The 17656-nt window shown below is 35.4% G+C and overlaps 1 protein-coding gene across 3 annotated transcripts in view; it reads right to left on the bottom strand.

Moving 5' to 3' along the window:
- The window catches only part of LRRK2 (leucine rich repeat kinase 2), a 134361-nt gene that overhangs the window by 53591 nt on the left and 63114 nt on the right, over positions 1-17656 (bottom strand). For all 3 annotated transcript variants that reach the window (XR_011540042.1, XM_070619407.1, XM_070619406.1), the window contains exons 24-31: positions 15687-15937; positions 15245-15393; positions 12216-12309; positions 9917-10103; positions 8624-8805; positions 5346-5575; positions 4808-4935; positions 2976-3194 (exon numbers count right to left, since the gene is read on the bottom strand). Coding sequence is in view for 2 of the 3 variants with exons in the window: in XM_070619407.1 (XP_070475508.1) it covers positions 2976-3194; positions 4808-4935; positions 5346-5575; positions 8624-8805; positions 9917-10103; positions 12216-12309; positions 15245-15393; positions 15687-15937 (1440 nt within the window). In the remaining variant the exon portion in view is untranslated. The remainder of the gene's footprint in view (positions 1-2975; positions 3195-4807; positions 4936-5345; positions 5576-8623; positions 8806-9916; positions 10104-12215; positions 12310-15244; positions 15394-15686; positions 15938-17656) is intronic.

Below are 17656 nucleotides of genomic sequence, written 5' to 3'. Positions count from 1 at the left end.
TAATTGAAATATATATAAAATAAAATTCTAAAAAGAATGGCCTTAAGATGATAGGTTCCATAATAATCTTTTCCAAACTTTCTTTTTGGAGAATGCCTTTAAGAACCACCAGGTGGCAAACTCTCCCCATTTCTTAACCCAGGAATATATTCTTGTGTATTCTTTTTTACCTGACAATAACTATCAGAATTTCTCCTTAAATTCTTAAACTTCTTACAAACAGAAAATGGATTTTATTACACGCACACGCACACACACAAAACTTGACTTGCTCTTTTCCTACTTGTAACTAGAACTTTAAGGAGCTTGATTAAAGCAGCCATAACCACTACTTACATATTTACCTCCAAACAGTCATTTGAAAGATTGTTTTCATATATCCCTTGTCCTAGAAAATTAAATATAATTCTACTAACCTCCACTGTTCACATTCTCTTTCTTCATCATTTATAAACTAAGATAAAATAGAACTTCAGGTTGAAGTTTATGTTTTAACCCAAGGAAGAAAACCTACACATGGAAGTAAACAAGGGTTCTCACAGAAAGCAAATCAACCAGCAAAGGGATGAATTTTACAGGACTAGGGTACAGGGCCAGCAAAGGATCCCACTCTGCTAATGGGCTGGACAAGACTGAAAGCGGTATCGTTGGCATTGAACTCGGTTTTGTCTTACTTTTCCTTTTAGCTTAATTATTGGGTCACCAAAGCCGGAAAAAAAGAAAAGAAAAAAACGTTTTATTCTGGAGTCTGCATAGACACGTTAATAAGGGTGAGAAGGGGAAAGATTAGAGTCAAGATAAAAGGAAAAAACGAAAAACGAGAGGGCAAAAAAAATGATCTTGAATAGATTAAAAGCTGCTATATGAATACAGGTTGAAGCAACTCAGGGAGGAAACAATATTCGAGTTCTGGCAGGTTCACTGGTCTGGGTCATCCTGAAAGAGTCACTATTCTGCAAAGCAATCAAATGGAAACCAATATGCCAAAATGATGCATCCATTAGCAATACATATGTTTCTACAAATAATACTGCCTTTCTCAAAGCATTTGTCTTACTTCCTTGTATGGTGTTCCCTTCAGAGTTCATTTAAAAGAGCAGAAAGAAAACTGGTCTTATTGACTGATAGTGATAACTTGCTATTAGACTAAAGCAGTACTGGTCCAGCTCGGTGAATAACTTTGCTTCAACTAAATTCAGGCTTTTTCAAACCAAACTCATCCTCCAAGAAGTCTATTTAAAAATATACTATACGCTCTGACAGCAAGGTTAAAAAGAGAAGCTATTAAAACAGTGTAAGTAAGAACAAAGTTCCATAAGTACAGGTATAGCCTCAGAAGAAAATCACCTGGAAAAAGACAATATTTAATTGAATGTGTGAATTTTATATATTTGTTTCTTAAAAATCATATTGCTTTCTAATTATATGTCTCATAAGAGAGTAGGAAAATCTGCAAATAATGTCATTCTTCTTAAATGAAATGCCACTACTAAACCACCATTGGTAAAACCTTTTAGTGACTGTGATAAATGTGTTGAAAGATACAAACATGCAAATTCTCTCCCTGGGCACCACAAAGACCAACACATTTATAAATGGCTCATTAGGTTTCGAATAGGAGCATAATCTGTGGAAATGGAACAAAACTAAGCTAACTGGCTGACATGTTATGACAGGGTGACCATATAATTTATCATCCAAATTGGAGTGCTTTTGAGAAGGTAGTGGGACACTATTAGTAATTATGCTGGGACTGTCCAGGCAAAACAAGACCTAGTTATAAGCCAGGGCCTTGATCATTAGTGCTAACGAGCTAAGCCAGCAGGGACTAGCAATGAAATCCACTATTGTGTTTGTCACATTGAACTACTCAGTGCATTTTTCAGTACAGTTTATACCATGCCATCTGGAGAAACCAGGGACGATTTCTTTTTCCTGCAAGTATTGAAAACAAGTGCTCTCCCTGATAACTAATTTATTTGTGCTTTATGAATCCTATAAATTACATTTGGCTTGCCAGAAGAGAACTTTGGAAATCAAAACGTAATTCCTAAAATGAAAAACCCAGTTTGTATGAACTAAAAAATTGCTTATACATTGTTAAAAAATCCAATTAGTTATCTTGGCGACCAAATGAAAGAGCTCTCATAATACTGAGGAAAAGACATTTGGAATGAGAATCATAGTGACAAGAGACATGAAGGAAGAGCCCAGAAGATCAAGATGTGCATAAAATAGGAACTCCAAAAGAAAGGAGCAAATGGGAAAGCAACAGTCAAAGAATAACAGAGGAAAGATGATCCAAGACCCAAATGTTCTCTTTATCCTGTTGATCAAATCATCACTCTAGGCAGCTGGAAGAGAAAGGGCATTAGAAACATTTTCTCAGAATTTCTCAGAAACATTCTCTCAGTCTCTCAGGCATTCTCTTCATTTCTCTCAGCATCCTCTAATTATTTTTATTCTCATATCTATGAATTTGAACTGAAGTATGGCACAAATAAGTAATTTTTTTTAAGTAAACAACTCTTATTTTATTTATTTTTTTATTTTTTTTGGTGAGGAAGATTGGTCCTGAGCTAACATCCATTGCCATGCTTCCTCTTTTTGCTTGAGGAAGATTGTCCCTGAGCTAACATCTGTGCCCATCTTCCTTTATTTTTTGTATGTAGGACACCGCTACAGCATGGCTTGATGATCAGCATGTAGGTCTGCACCCAGGATCCGAACCTGCGAACTCCAGGTTGCCAAAGCAGAGCACATGAACTTAACCACTATGCCATCAGGCCATCCCCATAAATAAGTAATTCTAAAATCAAAAGTACTTTATTAATGCTAACAGCTATGGGAAAAAAGCCCACAATTTTAAGATAGTTATGCTCTTCTCAAGACTTTTGTTTCTAAGCAGTTGCATAATGTGAGAATAAATTAATTATATTTATCTACCAACTCACAGCAAGTATAAACCACGTTACCTTGAAATTAAGGCTCTCATTTATGATGGTTTTCCGAAGTTTTGCCAAAGCATCGGATTCCTCAGTGGCATTCACAAAGTGGTAATCCCGTATTGCAGGAAACCCTCGCTTGTTCAAGAGCTCCTTGGTGATTTTACTGATGCAGGCTTTGCGCTGCTTCTCGTCAGAAACATCCAAATGTGTGCCAACGAGAATCACGGGGGAAGAGGAAGCACGAGCCTACAGGGAGAGACGTGAAATATTCGAGTTCACTGCAAAATCAAGACTGCTTATGTTTCCATTGATATTTGCTTTCTATGAAATTGACTTGAGTGGAAATGAGAAATTAAAAGACTTTAAAAAGAAGAAAATAACAATTGACTTTCTATTCTTAAACCTAAGAAAAAAATGTAACCTTAAGACATTTTTATCCCCTTTTTAATCCAATTATTACCACTTTTCAGGTGGCCTATACAAGAGTAGTACTATATTTTTCTTTCCTTTTCCTTTTCTTTTTTTCATGCCTTAAAATGGGTTATTCTCTAAGTGTGCTGTAGACTGCTAAATAAAATAAGCATTTAATAAGCCCCCAAATTATATCAAAGTGACATAATATGATTTATATTTTCTCTTCTTTATCTGCAAATTCAATCTTCTGAATTCATTTTAAAGTCATTCCATTTGGAATCTGCGATGAAAAAAAAGCCAGTAAGCAAGTATTACTGCCACCATAACATTTGCTCATGTTGGCTAACTGTAATAAAGTAAAAAAAAAAAAGTTAAGAAAATTACAAAACAGAGGCCGGCCCCATGGCTGGGTAGTTAAAGTTCCACATGCTCCACTTTCGCAGCCCTGGTTCACAGGTTCAGATCTCAGGTACGGATCTGCTCGACTCAACAGCCATGCTGTGGCAGCGTCCCACATACAAAGTAGAGGAAGACTGGCAATGGATGTTAGCTCAGGGTGAATCTTCCTCACCACAAAACAAATTTATGGGGCTGGCCTGGAGGTGCAGCGGTTAAGTTCCCACGTTCCGCTTCAGCAGCCCTGGGTTCGCAGGTTCAGATCCTGGATGTGGACATGGCACTGCTTGGCAAGCCATGCTGTGGCAGGCATCCCACATATAAAGTAGAGGAAGATGGTCATGGATGTTAGCTCAGGGCCAGTCTTCCTCAGCAAACAAAGGAGGATTGGCAGCAGATGTTAGCTCAGGGCTAATCTTCCTCAAAAAAAATTTTTTTTTTTTTAATTTACAAAACAAGCCTATATGCAGCCAAAATATCCTGACACAAACCTTTTTAAGGACTTGACTCACAGAAGAGCCCACTGGAGCGTCATTCAAAGAGCGTCACTCTTACTTTAGTCTAAGTTCTAAGAAGTTTATTATATGAAGAAATAGCTGACAGCATGGCAGCAAGGGACAAAGTGGAAAAACTACAAAAAGAGACTCCAAATATAACAGCATATTAATCCGGTACCATTCAAAAGTGTAAGATCTGAAGGACTTCATACCAAATTGCTACTGAGGACATCGCTAGTGACGTACAGGTTGCTTCTCTTCTGTATAGCTTATTTTAAATTAGGGAAGTTCACACTCCATTTAAGAAATAATACGACCAAAAATAGTTTACCATACATATCTTCAATTTTTATAGCTTAAAAGGGTTTCAAGTATCTATAACATTCACCAATATAGAACACGCTATTTTTGTGTCACAACTTAGTAACTCTGAAAATTTCCCAACTCAAAATTTCTTTTAAAAACTATCTAAAGAGACAGCCCTAAACAAATTACTTTACACACACAAAAACAAGAATTATTTTCTATTTTCGAATTATTAGAACAGACAACCTTTATATTGAAGAGCCACGGTTTCATGGCATCGACTTCAGCTTGCCCTTTGCTGAGGTCATAGACAGCAAGGTACAGTGCTCGCTGGGTCATAAAGTGGGGATGAGTGCTGTAGAATTCCTCACGACCTGAATAAAGATTAGAGACTTTTTTTAGCCTTCCAGACAACAGGCAAGAATCCTTCTTTCAAAAAAAATTTTAGGTGATACTATCTATTACTTAGCATACAAAAAAGAGAAAATCAACAATGTTTATAAGACCAATACTGGGTTTTTACTAGGGATTGACAACTTTTAGCATATGTGTCAGCTACTAACCACACAATTAGCTTCAGCTGGCACCTAGTGGTTCCTAACACTTCCTTCCATGGACTTCTCCATTCTGGTGGCAACGAGAAAATTAGGAGACATAAGTAGCTTTGGAATAATTCCATAGGATCCACCAGGTCTCTTTGCAGTATTGGAACAGAAAACTCAGTTTCTAAATCCCCGTTCTAAAAAGATAAATGTGAACCAAAAATTCTGGAAAAAAGAAATACCTGCAAAATCCCACACATTTAGAATGAGGTCTTTCTTGCGTTTGCCTCTTATTTGGATAGGCCAGTCTTTCACATCTATGCCAACTGTGGCGCTCTGCATCCCAAGATCTGATTTCTTGGTTTTCATTAACTGCTGCAATAAGGTGGTTTTACCACTCCCAGTATTCCCCACAATCATAAGTTTCATTCGGTTATAGGGCACGGCCTTTTTTAACCGCTGCTGAAGAAACCTGGTATTTGAAAGACAAAAATAAAGTAATAAACTACTTAGTGTACTTAAGATATAGGTGAATTCTTATGCACTGAATATTTTGAAATATTAGACTGCTCTAAAATACAATATGCAAAAGAGTGCATAGCTTATATAACTAATAATGTACATGGCTTTCAATGCACCGTTAATGCACATATTTTGTTAGTGATGTTGGTGTAGTTGATAATGACTGGTAGCATTATCAAATATAATGACATGTTACACTATCACCGGAAATAATCAAAACATCAAAATATGCTTGCAATACTAATTAGAATTATACACACACACACGTATTTCTTTAAATAACACAAATAGAACACTAAAAATAATAAAGTTTTACAAAGCCCATATAACAGAGAACTAAGGTAGTATATACATGCATACTGTTATACTAAACTTTGATAATGTGGTCATACTGGGTACATTATATATGTGCATATGTACATATATATTCATGTGTGGGATGTATAATGTATATATTCATATATATCATATTCGCATATGCAATGTATATGAACAGGAATGTCATATTGGTTGCATTACAAATTAATACTTATAAAGTATTATCCTATCAGAAGATATGTTGATATTCCTAATAATCTTAATGTAAAAATAATTGAAACTAATCAGAAGTGCTGTAGGTGGCCAAAAGAAGCACCTTTAAATTAATAGTAGATTTTAAACGTTCTGAAAAATATAATGGATATAGAAAGATATATTTTAACTCTGTTAAAATGTTGCCACAGTTTAAAATTAGAGAAGCAAACTAAATCATAAGCAAATTTTAGGGAATATTGACTGATCCATTCTCAAAACTAATAGGACTCTGACCAACATTCCTGATGATCTGAACAAAAGCCCTTATTAATTTTCTTGGTTTCTTTTACGCTTTAGAAAATAAAATCTGACAGGGGCCGGCCCAGTGGCGCAGTGGTTAAGTGCACATGTTCCACTTCGGTGGCCTGGGGTTCACCGGTTTGGATCCCGGGTGCGGACATGGCACCGCTTGTCAAGCCATGCTGTGGTAGGTATCCTACATATAAAGTAGAGGAAGATGGGCATGGATGTGAGCTTAGGGCCAGTCTTCCTCAGCAAAAAGAGGAGGATTGGCAGCAGAGGTTAGCTCAAGGCTAATCTTCAAAAAAATAAATAAATAAATAAATAAGAAAAAGGAAAAGAAGATCTGACAGGTCAGATCTTGTGCCTGCTATTATTGAAATCAGTCATTTTCCTACATACAACTTAAGCTTTGCTTTCATTGCCAATAAACAAGAAAATCAATAGTCCAAATGTCTATTAAGAATTCACCACTCTTGGGGCTGGCCCCGTGGCCGAGTGGTTAAGTTTGCACACTCTGCTGCAGGGGGCCCAGTGTTTCCTTGGTTCGAATCCTGGGGGCGGACATGGCACTGCTCATCAAACCACACTGAGGCAGCATTCCACATGCCACAACTAAAAGGACCCACAACAAAGAATATACAACTATGTACCTGGGGGCTTTGGGGAGAAAAAGGAAAAAATTTTTAAAAATCTTTAAAAAAAAAAAAAAAGAATTCACCACTCTCTGAAAAAAGGCATTCTTTAAAAAAGGAAAATGATTCCTACAATTGCTAAATTACTCCAAGTCTCTGTCTTTTCTAAAAATGTTAAAAACATTTAAAAATATTTAGTTCCAGGGGCTGGCCCAGTGGCATAGTGGTTGAGTTCACACACTCCACTTCAGGAGGTCTGGGGTTTGCAGGCTCGGATCCCAGGTGCCAACCTACACATCGATCATCAAGCCATGCTGTGGAGACATCCCACATACAAAATAGAGGAAGACTGGCACAGATGTTAGCTCAGCAACAATCTTCCTCAAGCAAAAAGAGGAAGATTGGCAACAGATGCTCGCTCAGGGCCAATCTTCCTCATCAAAAAAAAAAATTAGTTCCATAGTAGCTTGATAATATAGCATAATACATTAAAAGCTAGTTCTACTAAATGTTTTGTAAGAATTGAATCAATTATCATATGAACATCTTTTCCTGTTTCAAGAGGCAAAATCATGGGAAATAATTATGTAGGATGAGAGGTTATATTTAGCATAGCTGGTGACAAACTCATTCCTTTCAAGTTAAATCAACCTCAGGACAGAAAACCAAATCTTTCCTCATAAAAAAAGACAAAAAGTTAAATGTAAATTTAAGAAAATTTAAGTGGAAGAGAATTAGGTAAATGTAGTTCATTGGTAACAATTATTAATTGTACGCCAGGCTCTGTTTTAGGTGCCAAGAATTGAACAGTGAGAGAACACAGCCACGGTCCCTGCCTTGTTGGATATTACAGTCAAGTCAAGGATACATTGACAGGTGATAATTGAGCTGAAACCTGCAAGATAAATATAGATATGTAATTTGGTAAAAATGGGAATAAATGATTTTATGAGCAGAAAACATAAGACCACGCTCAAAAGGTAACAAAGAGTGGGATAAAGTTCATTATCAAAGATATGCGAAATCTGTAAAGTGCAAAGACCAGGAACAGTGATAGCTGGGAAGTTTGGTGGTTTCAAAAAAGATCAGGGTGAGGTTACTCACTCTTATAAGCAAAACCAAAGTTAGTAATTTTGTATTACTTAAGTAACTATAATGCTTTAAGATGCAATAGATATATGATAACTACTTGCTACATGAAATGTACCTTGAGAAGTTACTATACTCTGCTTTATTTCTTTAGATTGTATAATTGGTAATGAGAGACCAAATAGTAGTATTACTCCTTTAGAGTCTATTTCTATTGAAAAACACAGTAAGAAGGAGAAGCCATTCCTTCAACATCAGCTTGGCCAGGAGAAAGCGAAAACCTTTGCCGTGGCACCATATAAACCCACTCATTAAACAAAAGGCAAATGACACATAGTATATTAACGTTAAACAGTACTATACATTTTTTTCATAAATTGTAATTATATATCCATCTAAGTCACAGACAAAGGAAATCTGAAACAAACTTATAAAAATAAATGGAAACAAAATTATCTGACCTTATGATGTCTTTGGCTTTACATCCTATATGTTTAAAATCAAAATTAAGACGCAATTCATCCAAAGGAAGATCCCATATTTTGCTTAATTTCCCCATTTCATTGGGAAAGGACGTCAGTTCCAAGTTGTAACTAACATCAAGAGATGTCAGATTTTCGAGACAGCCAATCTCAGGAGGAATCTTAATGAAATAAAAAAGAGCAAATCCTGTTGGTGGGAAGGAAGAAATGTGTGCTGCCAAGAAACAAAACTGAGGGGAAACAAGAAAGCCTCAGAGATCCCATCAGCAACTTGCACAACCTTTCAATAGAGTTCTAGAACTTTTCAAAGGCTTGTCATAGTTTTCATTATAAATGTTTAAAAACATAAGTATAAAGGACTTACCAAAAAAATCTGTCACATTTACAATCTTTAGAAACCCATCTCCCGTTGGGAACATATTTCATCTCTTCACAATTTGAAAGTAAAGTTCTTTATAGCTATTCAAATCCAATCACCTATGGCTTCAGTTTGTTCCCTCACAGTATGTTCTTCAGTAAAACTATAAAGATCTAGTCATCACAACTCTCTATACAACTTAATGTTCTTAAAATACGACTAAATGTTTATATTTTAGGTGGCATCCTAATGGAGTTTTTTCTTTTACTGTTCCAAATTTTTAAGCAATATTCATTACTTTCATAACAGAAAACATTAATTTGCTGGCAAAAAAATCAGGTACCAAAAAATATTCACAGTTATTCTGAACCTCACAGTTTCAGATACATAATTCTTTTTGGCTTTTATAGGCAATGGGCTTGAACTTGGCAAAAGAAAAATATTTCTGAGATGAACAGATAATCAATTTCATATTTATGACAGAGGCAATGGAGTGAAGAAAAGGAGGCTGGCCCATTTGGGTAAGGGGTAGCATGGCAGAGAAACAAAGAAATTTCAGAATGTAGGAAAGAAAGTCAGCTGAAAAACACAGGCCTGGTGACAAGTAGAGAAAAGTATGGTATCTGAGAGTCTGTTAACAGTTCAGAGATTTAGTGATAAAATGACACACGTAAAGCATTATACACATTTATAATTAAATATCTATATTCATATAATTCAAAAATAGAGCACAAAAAGAGATTTTTTAAGGAAATTAAGCACTGTTAATATATCCATTTACCTCAGGATACGAGTAGATCTTATTCAAAAAGTAAAAAATATCGAATAGATTTTAAAATGAAATTTGTGATTATCCAAATTACAAAAGCATATTATCAAATTGGCAATAATTTTAAACAAAGATGACCTCTTACCTCTTTCAGTTTATTATGGGAAAGATGTAGTTTCTCTACTCTAGACCACGCATATGCTTTTTCACTCAAGTCCAAGATGCTGATTTGATTATGACTAAACAAGAGTTCCCTTAAGTTCAAAGATTTCCAGTGTGCTGGACTTGGTAGATATTGAATTTCATTGCTGCTCATATCTAAGGACCGCAAGCTAAAACAATACAATACAAGGTCAAGATAAAAACCGAGTGTTTCCAAAATGTATGAAATAACATCACAAATAATTTTCACCAGAGTGATAAGACCCAAGTTTAAATTAACATACTTATATATGAGTATGCATGTGTGTTTTTGTGTACACAGAGATCTATATGGGCTAGAAAAGAAAAGGCAAGTCTCACTAGCAATGACATTTAAATGAATAAGGACCATTAAAAACAAAATTGAGGCCTAACTTTCCTACTTCAGAAACATAAAAATGTCATTCTCAGAATGAGAGAAAGACCAAGTGTTTTGCAAATGTTTATGGTGCCTGAGAAACCACAATTAACAAAGGCAAAAATGGTCATTACAGTTCTTGCCTTCTATACAAGATTTACAAATATGTAGCCCCCATTTCTCTTTTCAGTTTCACTCATAACTGGGGGGATCCTTCAGAGGTTGGGTCCTGGAGTTTACTAATATTGTGCGTGGGCACACCCTCTTACCATCTTGTCTCAGTGTGATAAATATTACAACACTGAACATGATGCTTTGCATACAGTAGGCCCTCAATGCAAATTGATTGCTTTTATGCAGGAACACAATACACAAAGTTTGCAGAAAGAAGCAGAAAAACAGGTCACAAAAAAGTGTATGTGTGTAGGAAGAATAAAGATAGTCAACGATCGTGGTATATTTGACTATGTACAAGGTTGACTGGATTTTGACAACGATCTACTGATCCCTTTCAGGCAGCATATTTAAGCATGATGAATTAATTCTAAGCTCAATAGCTGTACTGCCTGCTAGACAAAGATTCAGAGCTGCACAACATTTTTGCTCTTATTTTTAAATGATACTAGATTCTGCCCTAGTTATCTCATAAAAAATGTGTGAAAACAAGAAAATTCATTTGACTGCATTAGAGATAAGACATGTATGTCTAACAAACAATGCAATTGAGACAAAGCTGAGAATCGCCAGGTGGTTCAAAAGCAGTGCCTCTTAGCCTTGGTGAGACTTAAGCTGGCCAATTTCCTACTCTTTTGTGAATCAAAGAATAAATTTAAAGAAGTACATATAAAATGCTGGAAAGGTATGCCTGCAGATGGTGTCTAAAGGTGCAAGAATTAGAGACTGGATAATATTTCTAGTTCTCTAAAAAATCTTCTTTATGGCATGTATCTCCTAACCATCTTTTATAAATATAATACACAAACTCATTTTCAGGAATACATTATGTTTAAAATACAGGATCACCTGTATTCTACAGATGCCTGTATGTGAGAGGTGAAGAGTCTGAAGTTGAACCACCAGTGTTTGAGAACTGTGACTTTGGGCAAGTTACTTCATCTCTCTAATGGACTAACGTTCCCATTATAAAGTAGAGATGATAACAGTAGCTATTTCATAGGATTATTAGGAAGATTAAAGGGATGATCTTCTTTTGAGCAGTTACTGTCAGAACATTCTAAAGCTAGATTTAAATGAACTATTACCTAAGGTGTCTGTCTGCCACCCTCTATGGCTAAGATTATAACTATTATTTGCCTGTGTATGTATATATTTGCACATATGCACTTACGGATTTGGTTTATAATATATAACACAATTAGAATAGTATTTAAGATGACAAAATATTTGAAATTTAATTAATGCCTGAATTTGGATTAACAGGAAGCTTTCGTTTTTAGTGAAATTAACCAAAAATATTCCCAAATACCTGGAACTACAAAATTGTCCTAAACTTCACTAAACATGTCACTCAAACATAACAAGTACGATTTCAAAGTTAATAGTATCTTGGCAACATAAGCTCTGAGAGTAACCAAAATTTTAAAAGTTAAAATGATAGCCAGTGCAATCTCACTTGACTATAATGCAACAACTAAATAATCTTACATTGTTTCTACACAACAGCACAGTAAATTAATAGATAAGTTTAACAGTCCAAGTAATAACTTGAGTCTTTTGTCTAGTGCAAGTCAAACATTCATAGATTTAAAAACATGAAGCTGAGAAGGTTTAGAAATCAATTACATTTGCATGCCTAAGTCAAAACCATGTTTCTGAAAGTTCTCCTCCAGCTCATGTGGTTTTAAAATTAAAACAATAAACTTACTGTGGAAGATTTAAAATTGCTTCTGGAACACATGTAAATCTGTTTTGAGATAATTTTAGGCTTGTCATGGAAGAAGGCAAAAAAGACATTGCAGCTAAAAGAAAATAGAAAGGAGATAATTGACTAATAATTGATAATTGAATAATTTTAATCATTTTAACTAGATTTCCATTAGCTTCTACAATAAGAACAACTACTGATGACCTGTTGCTTAATTTAATTTCCATTCCCACATTGACAATTAAAAAAATCTACTTTTAAAATAAAGTAATATCCTTAATACTACCACTAAACATTAAAAAAATATACTATACTTATAAGAATCTTTTAACCTGAAACCTAAACAAGTGTCTAAATATAAATTCATCTGTCCAACATCCATACAAAGTAAAAGTTATTAGAATATTCATTTCAAATTATATGTGATATTATGTGATATACATTATAGATTAACTCAAACTACTCGGAACTATCACAAAAGACTTTTGAATACTAATCCACAATATAATATAAAGATAAAAATTCTTTAGAATATCATCTCATAAAGAGTGCTCTATAGAATAATAATGAATGTTACTTAAAAATATCTTTTGATCATATGATCTTAAGAGATTGGGGAAACAATAGGTAAAATAAAGTGAAATATCTCAGAGCTCTCAATATTCTGGTAGATTTTATTAATTTCCAAAAGAGAAATACAGTATGAAGTACCTCCAAGGAATAAAATTCTGTAAAACACAATTTTGGAAACTGAGCAAATCATACAGCCTATTTTCTCGTCTGTAAAATAGAGCAGCTAGACCAGATAACTCTGAGATTCCTTAGAGAACTAAAAATCTATGGTTCTATGAAAGTGGATTGAGAAATTATTTCTTCAGGGTTAAAAATGTGGGTTATGCCTTATCTAGAAAATCTTCAAGGGTCAAAATGTTCCTGAACACTGCTAAAAGCTGTCTTCCTGAGACGCAGAAAGGTACATGCTATACCTCATCTATTTCCAAAAAGTATTAATGGCAAAATAGATTAGTAGAAATGATTCTACACTTAAGAATTAAGAGTCTTGAGGTTCAGATTCTGTGTGGAAAAGACTCATAAAACCAAAGAACTGAAACTTCATTTCACATGGGATTATTTTTAATAACAGTCCCATTCAGCTATCACCTCCATAGGGCATCTTCCCAAATATAAGACCACTTCTAAACTATTAAAGTTGTGTAGTGCAAAGCAAACAGATTTTTGACCTTAGGTCTATTCAAACTTTCACAACAACTAATTAATTAATTCTAGGCTCCTGAACATATTACACAAAAATCTGGGTGCTTCAATTTCCTCAGTTAGTCAAGCAGCCATCATACCTGTCCTACCCTACAGGATTTTTGTGAGATTCAGCTGAGATGACATACTGATCCCAACCAAGCCTCAGGGTCCTTTGGATGTTCTTCTTTCCAGACCCAACTTAAATGTCACAGACACAGAGATGCTTCCTTGCCTTCACAGTCTGGATCAGATCCCCCTGAGGTACCCTCAGAGCATCCTGAACCTTGTCCTCACAGCATTTAGCACTCTATACAATTACATTTATTTATGCCACCACTATTTAAGGCCTGCCTTCTGAACTTAATTACGTGTTCCTTAAGGACAGAGACTGGGTCTGCTTTGCTCACTAGTGAGTGAATCACTCCATCCCCAGTTTCAAGCTCACAATAAGAACGTGGTCCATATTAGACGAGGGTGAGAGGAAGGGAGAAAGGAGGAAAATACTATGCAAATTAACATGCCTTCATCATTATCAGTTTCTGAAAGTTCTGACAAAATAAAATATTTTAAAATAAGTAGTCAAACTACATTCTTCTATTAAACAGTATTAGAAATTACTGAGTTAGGCATAGAATAGTCACGCAGCTGGCAAGGTGCACACAGCCCCCACTAAGGAAGATAAAATATGAGGACCCGTTCCTGTTTATTGCCATAAAAGTATTTTTCCCTTTAATATTAAAATTTTCAGACAGGCTCCAAATGAACATAATTCCCTGTTATCTCATGTGCTAAGAGAAGTAGGGTATTTCATGACCTTTAATAAAAATGATCATATCACATGTTATTGTAATATCTTGCACAAAGCAAGAACTCTATGAATACACATTAATCTTACTAATTTGAAAACTGTTAGATGATTAATTTTATTTCTAAAAAAATATAATTGAAATTATATCCCAAAAAATTGCCAAAGAAACTTCAGTAGGAACCTCAGTATTCCTGCTTCAACCAGCTCAGGCAACCATACGCATTGTTAGTCTAGTAGACTAAAAGGAACCAAAGTATAATGACTGACTTTTGTAGTCTAAGATATTGTCATTTTAGCCTATGACAATGATAACCTGATAAATTATTTTTAATACTAAACTTTTTGATATTTAAAAAGTAGACTAATTTTTAGAGCCATTCTAGGTTTACAGAAAGAAAAATTGAGCAGAAAGTACAGAGTTCCCATATATCCACCCCTCCCCTCACCACTACCACTACCTCACACATACATTTTTCCCCTATTAGGAACAACTTGCATATTTGATATATTTGTTACAACTGATGAACCAATATTAATACATTATTATTAACTAAAGTCCAAGTTTATAATAGAGTTCACTCTTTGTGTTGTGCATTCCATGGGTCTCGACAAATGTATAATAATATGCATCCACATAACAGTATCACACAGAATAGTTTCCCCACCTTCCATCTTCCCTCTCCTCCACCTATTCATCCATCTCTCGTTGCCTCCAAACTCCTGGCAACCACTGGTTGTTGTACTGTCCCCATGGCTTTGCCTTTCACATAGCAAGATGCATTTAAGTTTCCTCCGTATCTTCATGATTTGACAGCTCATTTCTTTTTATCAACAACCTGCTGTGTTGAAACTCCAGTGTAATATTGAAACTATCACCTCTAAGTCCCCACCTAAAATATCCATATATGACATCCTTTAATACACAAAATGATTGGTAAGGAGGAGACTCACACAGAACACTTACCAAGAGAATTCATTCTGGCACTGAAACTCTCCACTTTAGGACACGCCTCCAGAAAGTCCTCCGACAGGGATGAAATGTGGTTTTTACTAAGGTTTAAAATCTTCAGTTCCTTCAGGCTCAAGGGGGAACATAGTCCTGATATTTTATTTCTAGTCATAAGAGACACAATGAGGATTAAATTGCATAAACTCATGAGCTTTGAGGGAAAAAAAAAATCAAAACAATTTCCCTTCAAAGAATAGCATCAAAGCAGATTTATTCATTTTTAAATTAGTTGTGAAAATTTAACTTGCTGGATAGAAGCTGTAATATTAATTGCCTCAGCCTTTTATCATATTATTGCTTAAAACTCATTACTATAGAAGTAATGTCAGCATATTTGTCAACCTTATGAAACTTTAATGTAAGGCAACCCTTTGTCTTCAATGAACGCCTTTCTTACCCTTCTAAAACGAGCTGTTCCAATTTCTCTACCACATCATTGAGGTTCTCAGGAAGAGAAGACAGCTGATTATACGACAGGTTAAACTGTTTCAAGGTCGGGCACTTCACCGCAGGATCCAAAACTACCAAGGGTCCAATGTCATTCCGAGAGACGTCAAGGTTGGCGATACAATTCATTTTCAACAAGTAAGAGGGAAATGATGTGAATTTATTACTGTGCAAGTCCAAATGTGTCAAACACTTCAGAGTCTGGAAAGACAATATTTTAAAATTCTAAATGAACCATATGAGGAACTTAAGTTTAGCTAATATTTCTGCTTTCCATACCTCTGGCAACTAGAACCATTAAGAATTTTCAAAAAAGTTGAAAACACAATCCATAAGAGTACTTCAGTATACTGGATGGATCAACCATCTCTGCTATAAAATGGGCAAAATCAGGGAAAATGTAACAGGTGGACTGTCAAAAGCAGGTTCACAAAAATAAGATTAAGAGTTTAATCCAGGGGCCGGCCCCGTGGCTCAGTGGTTAAACTTCCACGTGATCTGCTTCAGTGGCCCAGGGTTCGCAGGTTCGGATCCCGGGTGTGGACCTACTCCACTCATCAGCCATGATGTGGAGGCATCCCACACACACAATAGAGGAAGACTGGCACAGATGTTAGCTCAGGGCTAAGCTTCCTCAAGCAAAAAAAAGAGGAAGATTTGGCAATGGATGTTGGCTCAGGGCAAATCTTCCTCACCAGAAAAAAAAAAAAGAGTTTAATCCAACTTTTGTGTAAATTATTCCTGCAAAGAGTGAAATGAAAGCAGAATAGGTCTCAACAAATATTTGTCCCAACAGGTTAATGAATAAGCTGTGCAACATAATCCTGGGAATACATTTTTTTAAATACTGGCTTTTAGAAATTGTCATATATTTTAACATTAATAAAATTTAACCATAAAATTAGTCATTGTATATAATACATGTTTCATTTTAGAACTTTTCTAAATTTTTTTATGGAACTTTTTGTTTCAAATCTCTATTTTCTATATTTAAGCAATTTCTAATTTTCTATGATAACAACAAACCTTCCATTTACATATTATGTCAATTTTTAAATCTTTGATATGGATTATTGTTAAAGGGCTATAATATCAAAAATAGTCATTTCTCTATGCTCCTCTTTATATATCAATATATTTATTTTCACAAGGAATTCTAAAGAGTTTGAAGTGATTATAAAGGCTTACTAATGGATCTTTGTCCCAGAAGTTGTTTCAAAATTCCCACGATTGTTTCAGATCCTACCAGATTATTCAGAAGGAAAGATTTTTAAATTATTTACTACCAAGGTTTAATCAGGAAATTTTCTTGTAGAGAGAGACCGTTACGAGCAGTTATAAAACATGTGCCATCTAGTGGTGTCGATTTGAAACTTCCTTGAGAGAGGGTTCTGAGCTGCTCCAGTCTGAATGCCCTGATACATCTCACCTTGTCATGCTCTCTTCAATTCTCTTTGTTCGAGCTAGGCTAAATTCTAGTTTTCTTTTACTTACCCTTTAACAAATATTTATTGATGGTGTACCCAGTGTCAGTCATTAATTCCTTCCCGAATTAACTCAGTAGTCTTCTACTGAGCTTCTCCTATATGTCAGACCTTACTAGGCACTGGGGATAGACATGAACAACCCTGAAACAGTCCCTGTTCTCAAGGAGTCTGCAATTTAGTGAGGACAATATGCCTTAGACCAAAATTTATAAGTGAATGAGTACTGGGGAAAAAATATCAGGTGCCATGGAAAGGTAAACCAGGTGGGCAGCAACCTAGTTTGGAGGGAAGAAGGGGAGAAGAAGGGAAGCAGAGGGTACCAATGTGACATTTAAACTGAGTTCCTTGTGACCTGGAGGATTTACTCAGGCAAAGAGGAGGAGGAGAGAGAGAAGACGCATTTTAGACGCTGGGGCTGGGGCTGGGGAAAGGA

Source organism: Equus przewalskii, chromosome 5 (genome assembly GCF_037783145.1).
Source record: "Equus przewalskii isolate Varuska chromosome 5, EquPr2, whole genome shotgun sequence".
Classification (NCBI taxonomy): Eukaryota; Metazoa; Chordata; class Mammalia; order Perissodactyla; family Equidae; genus Equus; species Equus przewalskii.
This window is presented reverse-complemented; position numbering and strand designations above follow the sequence as displayed.